Source organism: Pongo pygmaeus, chromosome 13, assembly GCF_028885625.2.
Source record: "Pongo pygmaeus isolate AG05252 chromosome 13, NHGRI_mPonPyg2-v2.0_pri, whole genome shotgun sequence".
Classification (NCBI taxonomy): Eukaryota; Metazoa; Chordata; class Mammalia; order Primates; family Hominidae; genus Pongo; species Pongo pygmaeus.
The window spans coordinates 73,979,431-73,992,779 of record NC_072386.2 but is presented as its reverse complement, the minus strand read 5'-3'; the positions used below and the strand labels follow the sequence as shown (position 1 = coordinate 73,992,779).

At 43.2% G+C, this 13,349-nt stretch overlaps 1 protein-coding gene across 1 annotated transcript in view; it reads left to right on the top strand.

Moving 5' to 3' along the window:
• The window catches only part of SLC28A3 (solute carrier family 28 member 3), a 62,907-nt gene that overhangs the window by 38,062 nt on the left and 11,496 nt on the right, over nucleotides 1-13,349 (top strand). The window contains exons 5-11 of the mRNA XM_054501682.2: nucleotides 330-519; nucleotides 3,008-3,152; nucleotides 4,709-4,822; nucleotides 5,429-5,506; nucleotides 8,438-8,518; nucleotides 9,966-10,046; nucleotides 12,423-12,548. Coding sequence (XP_054357657.1) covers nucleotides 330-519; nucleotides 3,008-3,152; nucleotides 4,709-4,822; nucleotides 5,429-5,506; nucleotides 8,438-8,518; nucleotides 9,966-10,046; nucleotides 12,423-12,548 — 815 coding nt within the window. The remainder of the gene's footprint in view (nucleotides 1-329; nucleotides 520-3,007; nucleotides 3,153-4,708; nucleotides 4,823-5,428; nucleotides 5,507-8,437; nucleotides 8,519-9,965; nucleotides 10,047-12,422; nucleotides 12,549-13,349) is intronic.

Here is a 13,349-nt window from a genome sequence, read left to right as displayed (position 1 = left end):
CCGAGACTGAATGCCAGCAGTGTAAATGGCCAGTACTTAGAGGCCCAGTGATTGAGCATCAAGATTCAAGAACTCAGAAGGTCCTGTAAGAATAAAAATACCTAGCACCCTGCCCTCCTAGCATTCATGGTAGTAATTTTTGAGACTTGCTTTGAAAAATATCAAAAGCCCCCATCAAAGAAGCCAGTAGCCATATCAAGAGCACTCCTGCATTCAATGATATTTAACGATATTAAACCTCCCCTCACCTGAGCCGGATCAAGGCTGGAGACTGGAGGCGTGTCCCAATGGTTAGTGATGTTCAATGTCTGTTTTTGCTTCCTGGACAGGTTATCTGGTTATGGTGATTTCGGCCTGTGTGCTGAACTTTCACAGAGCCCTTCCTCTTTTTGTGATCACCGTGGCTGCCATCTTCTTTGTTGTCTGGGATCACCTGATGGCCAAATACGAACATCGAATTTATGAGATGCTGTCTCCTGGCAGAAGGCTTCTAAACAGCCATTGGTTCTGGCTGAAGTGGTAAATGCAATTGGTTCTCTTATTTCAGTTAAGAGAGATAGTAGTCCTTTCCAACACCGTTTCAAAAATTTGTTCTGAAATTGCTTCCTCATTTATGGGATATGGAAGCTAGAAACACCCTAGGAAGTAATCTGTTACAACCTCTTCGTTTTACAAACAGGAAATCAAAGCCTAGATGAGGCAATGACTCATTTGAAATGTATCCAAATGTCCTCACAAACTGCCTTAATGTCAAGTGTATTAAATGATAAGATGTTGTCCAAAAGATGTTGAGCATATTTTGTTCCATGTGCTATATTAGGAAGAGACACCTCCATGCCTACGTATTAGGAAGTAGTTAGAAATATAGGATAGAGTGAAAGTTTTGTCATAGCAGCATGGCTTTCACTCTCCCTCTGACCTGTCAGTGGGAGGGCACCATGATCAGTCAGTAATGTCTGTCCTGGCACAAGATAGGGAACAACACAAATGCCATCTAATCTCAGTACCTGTAAATAAAGAATTGGGTTATAAGTACAAACTGATGGAGATTGCTGATGATGTGTCTGTAAAGAGCTTTTATTTTTACCAACTTTTTTCTTATACAAGTTATACTCATTCTCTTTACAATTTATTTACAAAATGAGGATCATAGAACATGGGAGGCTGAGCACTTTTTTCATGACCCATGGGGCTATGGTCAAAATAAAACTTAATTTTTTTCATTCATCATTCTTTCAATTTTATTCAATGGGAGATATCGACCCTATATTTTATAAAACTGCCAAAAGCCCATGACCCTTCTGAACACTCTTAGTAATCATCCAATGTTCACAGCCTTTTCTTTCTTTTTCTTTTCTCTCTTTTTTTTTTTTTTTTTTGATACAGAGTCTTGCTCTGTCACCCAGACTGGAGTGCAGTGGCACCATCTTGGCTCACTGCAACCTCCGCCTCCTGGGTTCAAATGATTCTCATGCCTCAGCCTCCCAAATAGCTCAGCCTCCCATGTGCCGCCATACCCAGCTAATTTTTTTGTGTTTTTAGTAGAGACGGGTGTTTCACCATATTGCTCAGGCTGGTCTTGAACTCCTGGCCTCCAGTGATCCTCCTGCCTCAGCCTCCCAAAGTGCTGGTATTATAGGTGTCAGCCACTGTGCCCAGCCTATTTTTTAAATTTTTAATTGTTGTGGGTATGTCGTAGGTGTATATATATTTATGGGGTATATGAGATATTTTGATACAGGCATCATGGACATTTTTTAACATCAGAATATGCTGTTCCCTACAGTAATGAGAACTGTGAACATGACCCAGTGCCCTAGTTTTCCTCCCTAGCCTGGGCCTGAGTGTCCCCTTTCTCCTTGTTACTTGCTCCCCTGCCAGCCTCAAAGCCAGGATCAGCCTGGCTACCTGCTATGGATATGAAGCTGTCCTTCTTGGGAGGAAGGGCCTGTGAAGTGTTAGAGCGACCCTTTCCCATAGGACCCTGTGTCCTGCAGCAACTGCTCAGAGCTTTTCCCTCAGCCTCTCTCTGAGGGACCTCCTCTCCCTTCAGGTGGCCCCCTGAGCAGGACCCAAGACCAGTTCTCTCCCTCAAGACTAACGTGGGATCTACCAGGAAACTTCACACATCCTTGGCCTATTAAACTGGGCTTGTGCAATCCCAACACAGCAGGCTTTCTGGCTCTGCTGTGCAAGCTGTGAGTCCTGAGTCAGACTTGTCATGCTTGCTGGGCTCCCCAGAGGAGCCAGAACTTGCCCTAACGTCTGATCTCCCTCTCAGCAGCTGGTGAGGTCCCCCAAGGGCAGATAACATATTCCAAGTTCTTCCTTAAATGGAAGCAGGTAACACCTCACCCACCCCCCAAAACAAAGGTGAGGAATCCCAGTAGCTCTCTTAAAGAGATCACCAGACATTCCTCTCCAAACATGCTTTCTCCTCTCTAGCCCCTTTATGCATCCTTGAACAGGTGAAGGGCCCAAGAGTTGTAGAGTAAGGAGACCCAGTACTTAATTTTTTTGCTATTTGCCTTGATAGCCACAACCAAAAAGATTCTGTTGCAGTTTCTAAAAGCACAACCTACTGGTGCCAGAGTGTATTCATCTTGTTTCTATGTTTCTTTGTTAATTTAAGCCTGATGGCTGGGAGTGGTGGCTCACACCTGTAATCCCAGCACTTTGGGAGGCCGAGGCGGGCAGATCACCTGAGCTCAGGAGTTCAAGACCAGCCTGGCCAACATAGTGAAACCCCTCTCTACTAAAAATACAAAAATTAGCCGGGGGTGGTGGCAGATGCCTATAATCCCAGCTACTGGGGAGGCTGAGGCAGGAGAATTGCTTGAACCCGGGAAGTGGAGGTTGCAGTGAGCCAAGATCGCTCCATTCTACTCCAGCCTGGGCAACAGAGCAAGACTCCATCTCTCAAAAAAAAAAAAAAAATTTAAGCCTGATTATGATTCTCAAGTTAGCACAACAAACGATGCCAATGCCTTCTTTCCCCTTCTCTTAGGGTGATCTGGAGCTCCCTGGTCCTAGCAGTTATTTTCTGGTTGGCCTTTGACACTGCCAAATTGGGTCAACAGCAGCTGGTGTCCTTCAGTGGGCTCATAATGTACATTGTCCTGTTATTTCTATTTTCCAAGTACCCAACCAGGGTAAGTATCCAGTTGATCTTTTAGGTTCTTTTTTTCTTTTTCTCCCCATGTGTAAATTGCTCAAAATACTGATTGTGAGAGAATTTAACTATTGTTCAGTACTTTTCTTACCTTGATGGGATTATTTAATGTGGCCAGGGTGCCCTATCTTCCTGAACTTTCGTGGTACTGTTTGTTACTATTTCATGCTCCATTCTCAGTAATTTTCCAGTTACACGACCAGTGAGACTTTCTCTCCCTGTCAAGTCTAATTTCTTCTCGCATACCCTCCATCAAACACACAGAGAAAACTCATCCATTTTGATCCAGATTTCCCCAGACCAGTAAAAAATCTAGTATTCCTCCATTGGATCCTGCAGTTCATCGAAGTCCCATGCAGTATGGGCATTTATACTCCAAAAATTTGTCCTTATACAATTTTCTTTTTAATATTGAACTCAACTCTTATCCTAGTTCTGTCCACTGGTAACCCGTGAAATGGGCAAGAATTCTGAGACATCAAATCTCTCATATGTAACTCAAGATGGCAAACTCTGGAAGACTTTACCATTAAAAGCTTGACCCAAGGAAAAAAACACAAATCAGAGACCAAGTTCAGCTAATATGATCCAAGTTCTTTGCCCTGCTGAGGGGAACATCCCCATTGTCTATGCCTCTGATGCCATAGTTCTTTCGAAGCCACTCAGCCCTGCACCACAGATGAAAGCAAATGATCATCCATTCCTGCTGCACATCCTGGGTCTGCACTAGAGTTTATTGGTCTCTTTTACAATGAAATGAGAGCCTCTTGACAGGGCAATATTTTACTTAATTCACTTACAGGTTGTCAGATCAACAAACCTTGGACACACAGAGAAATCATGTTCTGCCTTTACATTTTCCAGACAGGGGAAATAATTATATGTATCCAGTACTTACAGCTCGACTAGGATGGCCAGATCCTGCCTCCTTTAATGGCCCTTCTTAGACTACTGTTTCTTTCCAAGTAATTTATCAGGACATAATGGTTACTTAAATACTTTCCTGGACTGAAGACTTGAAACTCAGTTTTAGGGAGAAGGAATGCAATCCTGAGTTTGTTTTTGTTTTTTTCTTGAGATGGAGTCTCGCTCTGTCGCCCAGGCTGGAGTGAAGTGGCGCAATCTCAGCTCACTGCAATCCTTGCCTCCTGGGTTCAAGTGACTCTCCTGCCTCAGCCTCCCGAGTAGCTGGGATTACAGGCATGCACCACCACGCCTGGCTTCTTTTTGTATTTTTAGTAGAGATGGGGTTTTGCCATGGTGGCCAGGCTGGTCTCAAACTTCTGAGCTCTGGTGATCTGCCCATCTTGGCCTCCCAAAGGATTACAGGCATGAGCCACTACGCCTGGCCTGAGTTTTTTAAGTTATGGTTCTATCAAAGGGTTCTCTGCTTATGACAGCTTTAGCCCCCCAAAGAAGGTGGGTGACAGGCCACATCTGATAGTGTGTTCAAGGAAATAGTGATCCATTAGACATTCATGCCATGGCCTGCATTAATTTTCCTACTAAGATATATCACTTGATCTTTCTGTATAGGTTTACTGGAGACCTGTCTTATGGGGAATCGGGCTACAGTTTCTTCTTGGGCTCTTGATTCTAAGGACTGACCCTGGATTTATAGCTTTTGATTGGTTGGGCAGACAAGTTCAGGTAAGTTTGGTTCAAAAGAACACCTTGCTTTTATGGTGTTTTTAACATTGGAGGTAATCCTCAAGACGTGTCAGAAATGGTTTATCTGTCTGCATGAGTTGTCTCAAATTTTAATTCTGCATCATGGGTTAGACAAATAGTTTTGCTTATGTTGAATATGTTAGTCTGTCTGGTTTGTTAACACTACTGCTGTTCCATACCTATGTCATCATTCCCTAATCCATTGCCCACATCCTCCTCCCCAGGAACTATCATACTTCTTAGATGTTTCCGCAGACAGAGAAACAGGCTTCCTTTTCATCCAGTGCTAACTAATGCCACCTACAAGCCATGTATGGCTCCCAACACATTGCCACAGTCAACTCATTCTGCAGCATTCTGGAGTCAGACTGAATGTCAGAAATGTCAGGAAATTTGTATCCAGGCATATTTCAAAAATATGCTTCTACACCATTCATTGGAGGGGGCAAAGCTGAGAACATTAACTTTCCAAGTCTATCCAACACATTTGCTTGGTCCATCATCTGAGAGCCTAGCATTCCTGTGCACTGTCTAATTTCCACTCATGTGGTTGGAATGAGATCTCTTTTTCTTTCTTTAACTCAGACTTTTCTGGAGTACACAGATGCTGGTGCTTCATTTGTCTTTGGTGAGAAATACAAAGACCACTTCTTTGCATTTAAGGTAAAGTCAAACCTTTTTTCTATGTAGTCACCACTATTTCAGCAGCTTCTGTCTTTGTAGATGTTCAGATAGAACTTAACTGACCAAAAACCAGGTATATACCTATTAGGCCGGTCAGAGGTGTGCAATACATCACTGCTCTTTTCCATTGACAATGTTATCTGAAGTTAGTGGACTGCATGCATTTTACCTTGTTACTATGGAGTTAAGGGAAACATCTAGAGGAAGTCAGAACTATTCAAATACTAGGGAATGGGGCTTGTAGCTTTATCTGAGATACTTAGGAAAAATCAAAAGGGTAATAGCACCTTGGGCCTTCAGGGAAAAGAATATTATGTTCCCAGCAACAAGTAGGCATGTGGCAGTGAATGGCTGATGGATCCAGGATCAGTGACATCTCTGTATTCGAAAACCCCTCAGTCCTAGTCCTTGGGGCAGCCGGTCAACCATATCAACCTCTGTTTTAGAGCCATCCCCGTGCTAAACCTTTCTCATCTCTCCTTCAGCACAGCCTTTGCCTAGGCAGGACTAGAGGACAGGCCTTCTCCTAACTAAAGAAGGAACATTATTTTACAGGGGAAATGCAGCTTGGCCCCACGGCTGGCCATAGTCAGTTCCTTCTTGAGGCTCCCACATGCCCCAGGAAGCCCATCCTCCTCTGGGAAGTCCCTACAAACACTCGTCAATGAGTCAGAAACATGCATGCGGGTTTTCCTTCAGCTTTCTTTTTTTGTGGTGTGTCGTTATTCATACGCTTCTAAATTGTTTTCTCACTTAGAGACTCCAAATTTACCTCCAAATTACCCCAGCTTCAGTTAGGCCAACTTTTAGGCGGAAAAAAGATTCAGCCTAAAACATTAAACCAGCAGTTTAGTGGCAGGCTGGAGAGAACCTCCACTGTTTGTAAGAAGCCTGCAGTTTATACAGCATTTCACTTAGCACCCTCCCCCAGCAACCTCTACCTGGCAGTTTAGCTGGTTTGATGTTTTAGGGCTGAGATAACTCAGCCATCTCTGAGAGGCCAAATGTTTATAGAGTGAGATAGAAATATGCTCATATCATGAAATGAATTCAGAATTGGAAAAAATAAAGTCATAAAGAAGGAATAACTTGCTACCCAGACTATACAGGTGTTTTCAGGCCTTCCCCCGCCCCTCTTCCAGGGCAGTGGCCCCTATTCTTTCCCGCCAATGCAGAATCCTCTGCTAACATTCCAGAGATGAGCCTCTTTAACTCCCTCAAGCTTTCAGGAAGGCACTGCCTACCCATTAAAGCCAATAAAAGCCTCATCGTGAGTGAGCTCTGAATACTGGCACAAAATGTCTTTTAATATATATTATTAATAGATTTTTTTCTAAGTTAGATCCTGTACAAATTGTCCTCAGTCATTCTGTGCCTCTGGTAGCAGCTTTCTCTGGCCAGTTAGCCGGGGAACAGTAGGGAGCGGGTACAGTAGGATGAGGCTGAGGAGGGACCCAGCCCACAGCTCTTTGTGGTCTGTGCAGGGTAGAAACTGCTCTCTGTGGAAACACTGGCTGCACTGAAGGCACCCAAAGAGCATCAGGAAAATAGGATCTAGGAAAATGCAATGGTTTTTTGTTTGTTTGTTTTGTTTGTTTGTTTTTGTGAGATGGACTCTTGCTCTGTCACCTAGGCTGGAGTGCAATGGCACAATCTCGGCTCTGCAACTTCCGCCTCCCAGGTTCAAGCAATCCTCTTGCCTCAGCTTCCCCAGTAGTTGGGATTCCATGTGTGCGCCACCACGCCTGGCTAATTTTTGTATTTTTAGTAGAGACAGGGTTTTGCCATGTTGGCCAGGCTGGTCTCAAACTCCTGACCTCAGGTGATCCGCCTGCCTCGGCCTCCCAAAGTGCTGGGATTACAGGTGTGAGCCACCAAGCCCGGCCGGAAAATACAATGGCCTTTAACACTGAACTAAAGTAGCTTCCAAAATGCAGTCACTTTTTGGTAATTTGAAAATCTATAGGTAAAATCACTATTATTTTAAAAGCTAGAAGAATGAATGTTTACTGCATAGAGGTCATGACAGGTCCCTATGACTTCAGTAGGGGGGCACCATGTTTGAGTGGCCAAAGAAAAGACCTGGAGCCAGCAAATGAGACATAGGGTTTATTGAGGGGACTTACATGCAGGGCAGTCCAGTGGCAGCAGGCTAGACAGGAGAACCACTACTGCTTGTAAAAGGCAGACAGTTTATATAGCATTCTCACTTAGTAACCTCCCCCAGCAACCTCCACCTCCCAACCTTCATTTAACCCAAAACAAAGGGCCTGGATCCCCTGTATGGCCTGCTTTCCACGGAATGGGCCAAGGGTTCAGATGTTCCTTATAGATAAGGAATGAATCTTTGGATTGGCCGCTCCCAGGTTCCTTAGTTTGGAACTCCAAACACACACGCTTAGACCATAGGGTCATTCTCAGGACATGCTGAAGTTATTGCTGTCAGGTGTGTCTGCCATCCAGTAGGAGGCACTATGTGTCAGCACCCACCACGCCTTACCTGATCTCTGCAGCTACTCAGAATAAGGCTCTGAGGTTGCTCACAATTTATCTCAACTTAGGTTACTCTGCTAACTAGTGGTGAAGCCCATGTCTTTTTAGCATCAGGACAAGAATATTTTCTGACAGCCTTCAGTGTATTGATCTAGGTATTACAAATCCCCCAAACTTCATTCCTTCTTTGAGCAAAAAAAGCTCACCATAGAAAAGAGGGGAAAAAAGTCAAAGTCCTGTGACAAATTAGAATAAAAGACTGTAGATAGGGAAGCTGCCTGATTAAAGTTCAAGAGGAGTTTCCCATATTTTTATGATGTTTCAGAGGGAGAAAAGGAGACAGAGAGGAGGCCTGATATAAAACCTGCTGGTGCAACTGGACCCATCATTAATCCATGTTTGTTTCTGTCCCCACAGGTCCTGCCGATCGTGGTTTTCTTCAGCACTGTGATGTCCATGCTGTATTACCTGGGACTGATGCAGTGGATTATTAGAAAGGTACTGGGGCTGGGAGGGACTGGGTTATAGGTGTAGGGCTGATTATCTCAGGCACGAAGTCCTCAAGGCCTTTTATGCAGGTATTTACGAAGTGTCTTTCTCTTCCTACCATTATCCACCATCACCACCTAAGTGATTAGATTCAAAACCCCCAATCCTAAATGTGTCCATGGAGGGAATTTTATCTCAGGAGCTTCTAATAGGGTTTTGATTTGCAAAGCACTGGATATGTTCATGAAACTATAACAGTTACTTCTTTAGCTGAGGAATTGAGGTCGGATACTGCTGGGGGAAATGATGTTATTCCTTCATCTTGGTTATCCACCCTGTGCTTATCTTTTCTTCTTTTTTAAGCTACTCCTTAATTGTATGCTACCTTGCTTAAGGAGGTTACAAAAGTAGACACTTCTGGTTTTGGAGGTGCTAGAGAAATTGAAGCAAAAAGGAGAAACAGCTTTTCACTCCTGAGGGAGTTTCATAAGCGTGAGCGTGCATACATACACACACACACACACACACACACAGCTGAAGAGTTCATGTCCTTCCTGCTACCCTAGCCTCAATGAGTCCTATGTTCATGTGTTAGATCAGAGGACAAGGAGATCTGTCAGCTAATTTGGATGCACCACACATTAGCACAAAGCAGTGCAGGCAGTGCTTGGGGCACAGCCACAGCCCTCCTTGATCCCAATAAATAAATCAAAATGTACAAAAAGAAAGAGAAGAGAGAGAGGGAACAAGAATACAGGTAGCAGCAGAGTTCAGAATGACAGCAAGAACTCCAGGGCCTATAATTTTCTGTTTAAACTCCAAAACATTCAGAATTGTTATGCTCTTGTCTAAACCAAAAAGCAAGGAGAGAGAATGCAACAGGAAGTCCTCATCCACCATCTCTAGTTGAAAGGCCAGTACAAAAGTGGAACCAAAAACCACGTTCATTTCAATTAAGTAAAAAAGACCAAACCTCAAATACATCCTGCTACGTATGGGTGACTTTGATAAAACAACTAAACTGTTCTGTGCTTTGGTTTCCTCTTTAATAAAATGAGTATAATTATATAGGACCTCTCTCAAAGAGTTATTGTAAGAATTAATTGCATTTTCTGGACTGTCAAGGGCTTAACACAGTGCCTGGAATGCAGTAAAGCCTTCCATGAGCATGTTAGCAATTGTCGTTTATTACTTGTATACAATAGACCTATAGAAATTGATTTGTATAATGTTCAAAGTATATGCAATGACTCAGACTTACTACTCCAATAAGAGGATTTGCTTGGCCTGCTCTAGGGGCTCAATAAGTTAAACTTACCTTTAGCTCCATCATTAGCTTGCTGACAAATGTTGAAGCCCTCAATATTTTACTCCAGTTTAAGGACTTTAATCCCTACTTTGAAGTTTTGGGTATACAAAAAGTTCTTCGCTGACTTTGTCCCTTTCTTCCTTTTAGGTTGGATGGATCATGCTAGTTACTACGGGATCATCTCCTATTGAATCTGTAGTTGCTTCTGGCAACATATTTGTTGGACAAGTAAGTTGTAATCTCAACAAAACAAAATATCTGTTGAAATGGATCGTCTCTTTCCAAAAAGCCAAATAAGAAAATAACACAATGTTCTTTTAGTGTAGAGAAAATGGTGTCAAAGTAAGAAACCCCCGGTATTGGCAATGTCCAGATTCCAGAGGGAGAAGGGGGAGAGAGAGAGAGAGAGACAGAGACAGAGACAGAGAGAGACAGAGAGAAATTCCTTTTAACAGTCTGGGTATAGTATTGTAGAATTGAGTTCTTGAGAATGTTTATGAAGAGGATGGAAGGTTGTCATTTTATTAAAGCACAGACATAGAGCTTCTCATATAGATTCTCAATAAATCTGAATTTAGTGATTGTGAGGTTTCTGGTCAACTCTTCAGTGGCTGGTAGCTCTTCCACTTGAATGGATTTCACTATCTCGAAATCTCCAAGCTACAAACATGGAACAGTCAGCCTCCCATTCTAAACTATAATGCCTGTGGCAATGGAGGAGACCAAGAAAGCCTTTCCACCAACAACCATGCAACTGTGTAAACACTTGAGCTTATTCTCAACTTGTCTGAACTGGCCAATATTCTGTCTTTGCTGAGCCTGAAGAAAAATGCTTTTAGGTTTTTCTCTTCTCATCAAAAATAAGCTTTTAGGCTTCAATTTTCACCTCCCTGCTCCATCACATGGAGAAATGCTCTTTTGCCTGAAGCTCATTTAAGCAAATAACTATGATGCCAAGGAGTGTCCCTCAAAACAGCAGCATGGCTAAGGGGTGGATCAGTAAGAAATTGTAATAAGCCCCTCATCACTCCAGATATGCAGCTTCAGGCAGAATGGAGTCACACACCACGAAAATCAGGTATGAATGCTTACCAGCACCACTGCCCAAGGAAACTGAATTTGAAGCAAAAATCAAGTCACTCAGAAAAACACATAGCCCCAAATCCCAGGCTTACAACTGCTCCGGGCAGGCTGAAACTTCTTGTTGGTAAGCCAACAAGAAGCACAGGCCTCTACTCTAAAGACTATGCTTATGGCCGGGTGCAGTGGCTCACGCCTGTAATCCCAGCACTTTGGGAGGCCAAGGAGGGCAGATCACCTGAGGTCGGGAGTTTGAGACCAGCACGGAGAAACCCCGTCTCTACTAAAAACACAAAATTAGCTGGGCATGGTGGCATATGCCTGGAATCCCAGCTACTCAGGAGGGTGAGGCAGGAGAATTGCTTGAACCCAGGAAGTGGAGGTTGCAGTGAACCGAGATCATGCCATTGCACTCCAGCCTGGGCAACAAGAGCAAAACACTGTCTCAAAAAAAAAACAAAAAAAACCAAAACCTATGCTTACTAGCCTGGAGCATAGTCTTTAGAGTGGGGGCCCATCCCATGCTTCCTTCCCTAGGAGTTGAAATTATTATAATTACAGTCATAAAATCTCTCAGGACTAATTAGGGCACCATCTTGAGTTGATTGCTCCTACCTGCAGGGTAAGAGGGCTCATGCACAGGGTTCCTATTTAGTCGGTAAATCGAGGCTCCACACATTCAATCTTATAGAACAATTAGAGATAATAAGGAGAAAATTGTAAAATTGCACACAAGCTTCTGTGATATTCAACTTGATACTTAATATGCTAAAAGTACAGCTATTATCTATGGAGAGCCCCATGCCGCAGGCTGCCTGTCCTCCTTAATGGGATTCAAGCCTTTACAACTACACTCTGTCTGCTTCTTCCTTTCCACCCATCAGAGAGGGGTGTCTGATTCTCAATTACAGAAAAGCCTGCGGGCACCTGTTCTCGTTATTGCTGAGGTTGTTTGTTTGTTTGTTTGTTTTTAATGCTTGTGTCTCTATTTCCCTGAGGTCAGGAAACAGGTTTAGGGTCTGTCAAGGTAAAGTTGGAAGATAGGAAGCCACAGTGGCTTAGAAATCACCCATCCAGAAGGTCAGGCCACTGGATAGAGTCAGTTGGCCCTAGAAAAGTGCACTAAGTCATCATGGAGTCCAGTCCTAGGCTGGTTGGAGGCCTTCTATGTCTAGCCTCACAAATTTTACAAAATTTATACATGACCACATATGGAAACTGATCTAGAGTTCAAATAACCCAGACATCGATGGTGTGGGTTCTCAAATTTGAGCATGCATTGGAATCACCCGGAAAGCTTGTGAAAATACAGATTGCTAGCCCCCACCCTTGGAGTTTCTAATTTAGTAAATCGAAATAATTTGCATTTCTAACGAGTTTCCAGGTGACGCTGATGGAGCTGGTCTGAGGTTCACTCTCAGAAACTCTCTGCTTTAAAGAATAAAATTATGAGTAGATTGGCATGCCTTCCCCCGCCCCCACACAGATTTAAAAAGGAATCTGGTCACCCTTCTTTGTCTCCAGACGGAGTCTCCACTGCTGGTCCGACCATATTTACCTTACATCACCAAGTCTGAACTCCACGCCATCATGACTGCTGGGTTCTCTACCATTGCTGGAAGCGTCCTAGGTGCATACATTTCTTTTGGGGTAAGAATGTTTTGGAATTATGAAAACATCAACCTCTTCTTTCTTTGCTATTGTTATTTCTTTTCTTTTCCATTGCTGGTGGAAAAAGAAGGCCAAGAGAGTGTCTTTTTTTGCCATATGGCAAAAGTTGGTCACAGTTGCTTTGGCATTTGAACATAGGGACCCCAAGGAGTTTCAGGGCTTCATATACCTGCTGCCTAAATGTGAGTTCTATCTGCAGAATAAAAACAGAAAAATGCAATCATATGATAAAGTTGTTTTGGTTGAAAATTTAAATCTGTTAAAAAAAAAAAAAAAAAAAACTATTACATCAGTCAAGGTGATCTGGACTGGGAGTCGGTAAACTATGGCCTATGGGCCAAATCCCAATTGCTCCTGTTTTTGGAAATGAATTATTGGAAAGCAACTACTTCTATTCATTTGTCTATGGCAGCTTTCATGCTACAGAGTTGAGTTGTTGTGATCCACAAAGCCAACAATATTTATTCTCTGGCCCTTTACAGAAAAACTTTTCTGACCCCTGGTCTAGAGCAGTGATTCTCAAACCTTTCTGCACGTTAGAATCACCTGGGAGCTTTTAAATTCTCTAATGCTCAGGTCCATATCTCAGAGTAATTAAACTACAGTTCCTGGGGATGAGACCCAGGCATCAATATTTTTTAAAACTCCTCAGATTCTAATGTACAGCCAAGTTTGAGAGCTGGCAGTCTGTAGTATAAGGCTAGAGAACGTTATAACTGGTGCGTGCACCCTGACCCATAGAGCTTACAAGCCACACATAGACACAATCCCCAATATTGA